This window comes from Astyanax mexicanus, chromosome 12, assembly GCF_023375975.1.
Source record: "Astyanax mexicanus isolate ESR-SI-001 chromosome 12, AstMex3_surface, whole genome shotgun sequence".
In the NCBI taxonomy this organism is placed as follows: Eukaryota; Metazoa; Chordata; class Actinopteri; order Characiformes; family Acestrorhamphidae; genus Astyanax; species Astyanax mexicanus.
The window spans coordinates 10445502-10453003 of record NC_064419.1 but is presented as its reverse complement, the minus strand read 5'-3'; the positions used below and the strand labels follow the sequence as shown (position 1 = coordinate 10453003).

The 7502-nt window shown below is 37.0% G+C and overlaps 1 protein-coding gene across 1 annotated transcript; it reads right to left on the bottom strand.

Moving 5' to 3' along the window:
* Positions 1-1525: 1525 nt before the first annotated feature.
* On the bottom strand, positions 1526-6859 carry tlr9 (toll-like receptor 9). Its single transcript, XM_007236997.3, has 2 exons — positions 6741-6859; positions 1526-5191 (listed from the first exon to the last, which is right to left on the bottom strand). The coding sequence occupies exon 2, from the start codon at positions 5186-5188 to the stop codon at positions 1988-1990; it is 3201 nt and encodes a 1066-aa protein (XP_007237059.3). The 5' UTR covers positions 5189-5191; positions 6741-6859; the 3' UTR covers positions 1526-1987.
* Positions 6860-7502: the final 643 nt, after the last annotated feature.

The following is a 7502-nucleotide window of genomic DNA, read 5'->3' as shown; positions in this document are numbered from 1 at the left end:
GAACCTTAGTGTTACACTACAGCCAGCACTCTTCCAGGGGCACACTTGTGTAACCGGCTGTGCATTCTCTCATTTACTGAGACAGCAGGCTGTATATTAAAGTTCAACTGGGCTTTAAAAAGGCTCTCCCAAAATATCGATTCGCTCAGCATGCTGGCCAAATTGTCAATTACATTAATGTAAAACTCAGTGACAACAAATAGATCTAATAAGCATGTGGGACACTTGCCAAGGTGCTGATGATTCAGCTGCCACTGCACTGCTATATTTCTTGAGGCAGAGAGTCAGTTAATTATTGCATATTGCTCTAAAACTGTTAGAAAGAGGAAGCGTAAACGAGACTGATACTGCGGGAAATAAAACCGACAGAACGTCCTTCAACATGTCAGCAAAGGGGGAACCCTAGAACAGCGTTCGTTTGGCTGCTGTTTAAAAAATGTATTATAATAAGCACTCTGAAATTAGGGATATACCAGTAAGCAGATGATTTCCAGAACATCTGGGCCAGACAATATGCAAATCAAACCAAAACTGAATTAAGTAAAGAGTAAAACATTTCACACAAGAATCAAAAATTATAAAAATAATTTTAGCCCAGTATGATGTGTTGTGAAAAGACATTTTTTAAAGATTTACACAATTTTATTATAAATGTTACTTATAACAGTTGCAAATGTCCATTAAATTACTCTAATATACAGATTTATATACTGTTATATAATTTACTAGTTGGAAAATGCTTTAAGATCCTTCTTATCAGAACAGGACATTTATTAAAGAATTTGGTTATTGTATATATATATATATATATATATATATATATATATATATATATATATATATATATATATATATATTATCATTGTATAACTGCAGTAAGCTACTTTGAGTCAAGGAGTGCCTAAACTAAAAAAAAAGAAACATTGTTTTTTCTACATGGTCTATTAAAACATTTTTATACAAGCAACCTGGACAAATAATATGGGCTAATATTTGCAAAAACACAAGCCTGTAGGGAAAGTTTATGCACACAATACATTCTATAGACCTCTATTGAGACATAAAAATAAAATGCTTTAAATTCTTAATACATACACTGTAAATAAATGATCTACCTCCACAAATATATTAACCTGTAGAAAGCAACTGCAAATGTTTAATTTCAACACAAAGTGCACTCTTATGTCATTTTGAGGCGAAGCCCAATTTCAGCAACGATTCGAAAGTACAGTTCACAACCACAAAGTGTGGAAGTCCCTATGAAAATGCATCTGTGAGCTGGGTCCATTTCCACTCGCTGTAGTGTTTATGTGGATCTCCGTGGAAACACGCACCCAAAGTGTAAATACGGTGTGTGGCCGTGGACAGATAGCTATTTTATAAAATACGAGGTGACCAAAGTATGTAAGATGACCAAAAGTATGTATTACTTGAACCTGTTTAACTACATACAAATATTATTGTTACATTTTCCTCTACAAGCCAGTGACAGATTATCTGAGCAAATCAAAACACAAAATCATAAGAATTTTCATTGAATTCATTAAAGAATAAAATATTTCATACAAGAATAAAGCACTGGACAAAAGTTCATGGTATTTTGTGAATCATTTAGAGCAAACACTTGTTGTAAAAGACATGTTGTAAAAAGAATAAAGAAAAAAAAAAGAAAAAAACTACACAACTGAATTTTGAATGTACTGAACTGTACTGTAATATACCATCATCCTGCAGTGCTTAGTAATATCCAAATATGATCTAAATCCATATATGGCATTGCTATGAAATTAAGAAGACCAAAAGCATGTTTTACTTGGATCCCTTTCACTATATACAAATATTTATGTTACATTTTCCTCTCTGGGGCAAAATCTGTACGTTGTTCCTCGTACATCAAATCCATTTCAAAACTGTACCATAATCAAGCATGAATTAATTAATTAATACCTAAAGTGGATAGAACACACACAGTATATCAGCTACTGGATTAAAGAAGCTCATGAGACAAGAAGCTCTCTGTGACTTTCTTATCATAAGATTTTACATTATCAGAGGCTATAGCAACGCAGAGGTCATTCCAGAACAGGGGCTGGGCCTGGGGGTTCTTGGGCCAGGACAGAACTGACTTCTTGCAGAGTCTCTTCCTCATCTGCAGGTACTTGACTTTAGGAAAAACAGAATCCAGAAGAACCAGCACCGCCACGTCTACTTTCTCATCCAGGAGCCTCTGCTGGACCAGGAGGAAAGCCTGCCTTATGATGCCACTGACAGAACTGAAGCTTCCGTTGTTAGTTAGCACAAAGACCGTTTTCCTGCTGTTGTACACAGCGTTGTGCAGATTCTCTATGCAGGACACCCCTGGCACCCAGTCCCGTTCCTCCAGACAAAGTTTAAACTGCCATCTTCCTCTTCTCTCCAAGTTAGCCACCATTTCATTGTAGATCCAGTCCCTGACTGCCTTGTTCTGTGTGTCAAAAACCACAAATGCATCATGGTCATTGTTCACCATGCTGTTTCCTTGAAGTGAGGTGTAGCCTTTGTGTCCTGCCCAAAGTATCTGAAAACAATACCACAGATCCCAGCCATACAAATGCTTCAAAATAGGGATTGTAGTCGCTGCAAGAGCAAGAAGGGAGGTAAAGAGGAAGGCAACGCTACCAAATATCTCCTGGCAGGAGCGAGGGTCAATGGCGAGCACATTGACTCCTGTCTGTGACTCAGGAAAACCACAGCGAACATCTGTGGTGAGGTGTGGGATAAACAAAGGACTTCCTCGCAGAAACTCAGCAAACCAAGAAGTGACACAACTGCAGATAAAGGGATTGGCGTGCAATGTCAACTTGCAGTTCTTAGTCTTAAAAGCGGTGGAGCAGATGGCTGACTTGAATGAAGAGGGGAGAACTTGCTTTTCTATGATCTTCAGCTGATTGTGGTCGAGTCTGAGGTCTTTGAGGGCAGTTGCCTGGCTAAAGAAAGACTCTGGAATGGCCGTCAGTCGATTGTGACTTAAATCCAGGCTTGAGAGTTTAGGTCCAAAGGGGACAGCAATGTCTGGTAGGTTAGAGAGATGATTTCCACTGAGGTTAAGGAAGCAGAGCTGAGCAAGTGTTGAGAGGTTGCCCCAGGGAAAATAATTCAGTATGTTGGAGTCCACCCTGAGCACTTGAACACTTTTAGGAAGGTTAGCCATTGCCTCTGGGGAAAATGACCTAAGTTGGTTGTCCGAGATGTCCAAATATCTAAGTTTTATCAACCCTTGAAAGAAGCGTATGTACTGATCTCCCCTGGTGTCCCACATGATGTCCAAGCGATTCCCAGAGAAGAAGAGATACTTCAGAGACGTACTTCTGAGAATGTTAGAGATGCGAAGTCCAATGTTATTGTTCGCTAGACTGAGAGCTTCCAGTGAAGTCATGTTCTTTATGAATTCAAAGCGATGACCTATTCCCCTCATGAGAAAATGGAATTCATTGTTGCTGAGATCAAGAGCTTTAAGTGTGCTCCTCAGCTCCCTAAAAGCATCATCAAAGTAAAGGTCAATCCGGTTGTGAGCCATGTTTAGAAATATCAGTTTGGTAAGAGGGGAGAACTGCTGGCCGCTCAAAGTTTGACTCATGTAGTTGTAGGACAGGTCCATGCACACAGCGTTCTCCATTCCTTTGAAGGTACTTGCATTGAGCCATGGAATATTGTTCTGAGATAAGTTAAAGGAGAGCTTCCCATAACAGTGACACCTTTGGAGATACCACATTGAATCATTGATTGGACAGTCTTCCTCAGCGCACTGCCCAGAGTTTCTCTCCAACTCTGATCTAAAATAAGGGTCTTCTTGATTCTCAAGGGGGTCTTCTCTCTTGCGATCACTCAGGGTCATGGACGTGAGCTGGATGTCCATAGAGATAGCTTTGTAGCATGGGTTGAAGGCAAGCATGTTCTGTGAAAGCACCACCATTCTCAATGCTCTCAGCTGGCTGAATGCCGTGACGTTGCAGGAACTGATGAAGTTCATGCGCAGGTCCAGATACTCCAGCTTTGGTAAGTCAAACAAAGGCTCAAGGCTGTAGTTAGATAACTGATGGAAGAAAAACCCACTCAGGGAAAGCTTCTTTAAGGCTCTCATCCTGCTCATATAGGGTGACAGGATCAGCTCTGGAAAGGTTTTCATAGGTTGATAGTTGTAGAGGAGGTTTAGGGACACAACCTTCTGCAGCTCCTCAAAAAACGTGCCATTATGGATACTGTAGGCTAGGAAATTGTCTGAGAGATCAAGCGTTTTAAGTCGGCTGAGTTGAGCAAAAATGTTTTTAGGAAGGTAGTGGAGTGAGTTTCCCCGCAGACTGAGGAAACTTAAAGAGCTTCTCTGATCATGAAAGGCACCCGGGTCCAAGCCTAATGAAGCATTATTTGGACAAGGGAAACAGGGCTCAGCTGCATGGTCACACCTTTGGCAGTTCCACTCCAGGTTAAGGTAACGTAGCTTTGTAAGGTTTGCGAAGGATTCTTTTGTGATTTCTGTGATCTTGTTTTCCCTCAAGTCAAGACTTTCCAAGGAGGGTGGCAGTTGCACGGGAACAGTAGTGATATTATTAAAGCCCAGTGTGAGGTTCCGAAGCTCAGGTAAATCCTGCAACACTCTTGTTTCTATGGAGAAGGACTGATTGCAGGGGTTTGCATAGTAGCAGTTCTTAGAGAGCAGCAGCTGTTTGAGGAAAGGCGTTCCCAGCGGCTTTTCAATGTGAAAAATATTGTTAAACTCCAATCCGAGGACCTGAAGGCGCTGCGGGAGGAGTGGAATGGTGTCAAGGCTGTTCCCTACTAAATAAAGGGAGCTCAGGTTTTTGAGATTAACAAAAGCATCTTGGTCAATCCTCACTTTGCATGAAGGTAATCTCAGCGCCTTTAGTCGACCCGGCAAACAGTTCCACATTAAACTCAGATTCTGAAGATTGGGAAGGTCTGAGAAATCCTCTCTTTTTACTCGCTGAATCAGATTTTCATTGAGGTTAAGTGAGACCACAATGGGGGACTTGAATTTGGGGACGCTGGTGAGGCCTCTGTGCCCACAGTCCACATTTATATCTCCATTGCTGGCAGTGGTATTGTCACATGGGTAGAATTTAAGATTTATTGCTTTGACCACACAGAGGTGATTTAACACAACGAACAGGAAAAGTCGAGGTCCAAACATGATCTAAAGACATAGAGAGACATGCATTAGCTTTTTAATTAAAACAGTGTTAATGCAAAATGATATTGTTTGCAAACATGCTAACAAAAGAGACCAGCTAAACAAATATTGTAGATGAATTATCATACAGCTGAAAGAATTCTACATGGAGGAGTGGGAAAAGCTCTTGTTAGATATTATTTGGACTATTTGGACTTTTTTCTTAATGTATAACATTTTGCTTCATATAATTATTTTTTCAATTTTAAATCAAATGATTAAATGTCCAGATTTTTAAATATGTTTAATATTTTAAGGGTGTCTTTATTTTTTTAACATTTTGACATAAAAGAGACACAATAAATAGTATTTAGTAGTGAAATGTACAAAAAGGGTATAAGTAACTGTTAATAAAAATATATCTCAATTTAGACTACTTTTACTTATGTAGGTTTATACAAATAAATTAGACTGAATTAAAATACATTTTTAGCATAGCATTTAAAACGTTAATGGCAATGAGGTAAAGTTTTTTCTGTACAAAAATGTGCTGTTAAAGACTTTAATACAATATTATCCACAGATAAAGTAATATAAATATATATTACCTATTACCTATTCCAATGCATAAGCAAAAATAACCCCCACTTTCATAAATACATGGTCATTAATCACTAACCTAATTTTTAAAATTTTTCATTAAACATTTTTTTTCATAACCGATTTATATTAGGTATTTACTTAATGCATGTGGTCCAATCAGTATTGAATATTTTAGTAGTTATATTTTAGTATCTAACAGTATTAACTAAACATTTTTATCACAAGTTAATACATAACAGTAAGTTTTTTTTTTTTTTTTGCAGTAGGTCCTTGTTGTTACCAATCTTTTAAAGCAACACTAAAAACAAACTAAAACTGCTCCCAGTAAATAAAACACATGAACAAAGTAACAAAAAATTAATTATACAGCTCTGAAAATCCACTTCAGTTTCTCTGATTTTGTTATTTATAGGTATATGTTTAAGTGAAATAAACATTGTTGTTTTATTCTTTAAAATATTCTCCCAAATTCCAAATAAAAATATTGTCATTCAGAGCATTTATTTGCAGAAAATGAGAAATGTCTGAAATAACAAAAAAGATACAGAGCTTTCAGACCTCAAATAATGCAAAAAAAAGTTTATATTCATAAAGTTTTAAGAGTTCAGAAATCAATATTTGGTGGAATTACACTGTTTTTAAATTAGTTTCCATGCATCTTGGAATGTTCTCCTCCACCAGTCTTACACACTGCTTTTGGAGAACTTTATGCCTTTACTCCTGGTGCAAAAATTCAAGCAGTTCAGTTTGGTTTGATGTCTTGAGATCATCCATCTTCCTCTTAATTTTATTCCAGAGGATTTTAATTTGGTAAAATCAAAGAAACTCATCATTTTTAGTGGTCTCTTATTTTTTTTCAGAGCTGTATGTACATCCATAAAGTACTTAAAAACCTAGAATAAACCTTCACTGGCACATATTATCTTAAACACAGAAAGAGACAAATACTGACTTACAATAAAGAACTGACCTTCAGATCTGGGAAGACAGTAGTTCACGTGTTTGAAGAGGAGAAAGGTGCATTTCAGTGACGGGCAGACACGAGTATCTTCAGATAAGCCTCCACTCATTTACAGAAGTGAAAATGGGCAACTTCTTAAAACACACACAGAATACAGTATGTTCTTTACCAAGTATCACAGGTGTTCAGTCTAAAACACTACACAGGAAAAGGGGGAAGCTATTTTAATCATGAAAGACTGTGTCACACTGATTTTACTTCCCTATAAAAACTAAACCTAAAGCTTAGTCAAGGTTAGTTACAATTTAAATGCTTTACAGGTCTTTTCTTTTTTTTATTTTAATGCAAAAATAAACAGAATAATAGTCCAAAAATATGTACTTTTTGAAATGAATGCACTTCTTTATGGTACTTTATAGTCTCTTTGGACAGTGTTTTAAAATACTTACAATATATAGATACATGATCATTTGTGTGTATTTAACTTCGAAATTTAGACAAATATACAATACAAAGGTTAATTTAGCATTGTATATGGTATGTTTAATTGGTATGTCAAACTGAAAATTGTGCATTTTGCATATTTAAAGAAAAAAAGTCAAATTTGACTTTTTTCTGCACAATTTGTATTTTTTTTCACTTAGTCAATGAAAACATGCATTTTAAACAGAAGTACTGTTAACAGTGTGTGAGAGTGTGTTTGTGTTGGTGAGAGAGAGAGAGAGAGAAAGAGAGAGAGAGAGAGAGAGAGAAAGAGAGAGAAAGAGAAAG

Excerpts from the sequence above, each read along its gene's own strand:
- tlr9 (XM_007236997.3), bottom strand. The coding sequence starts at position 5,188 with ATGTTTGGACCTCGACTTTTCCTGTTCGTTGTGTTAAATCACCTCTGT.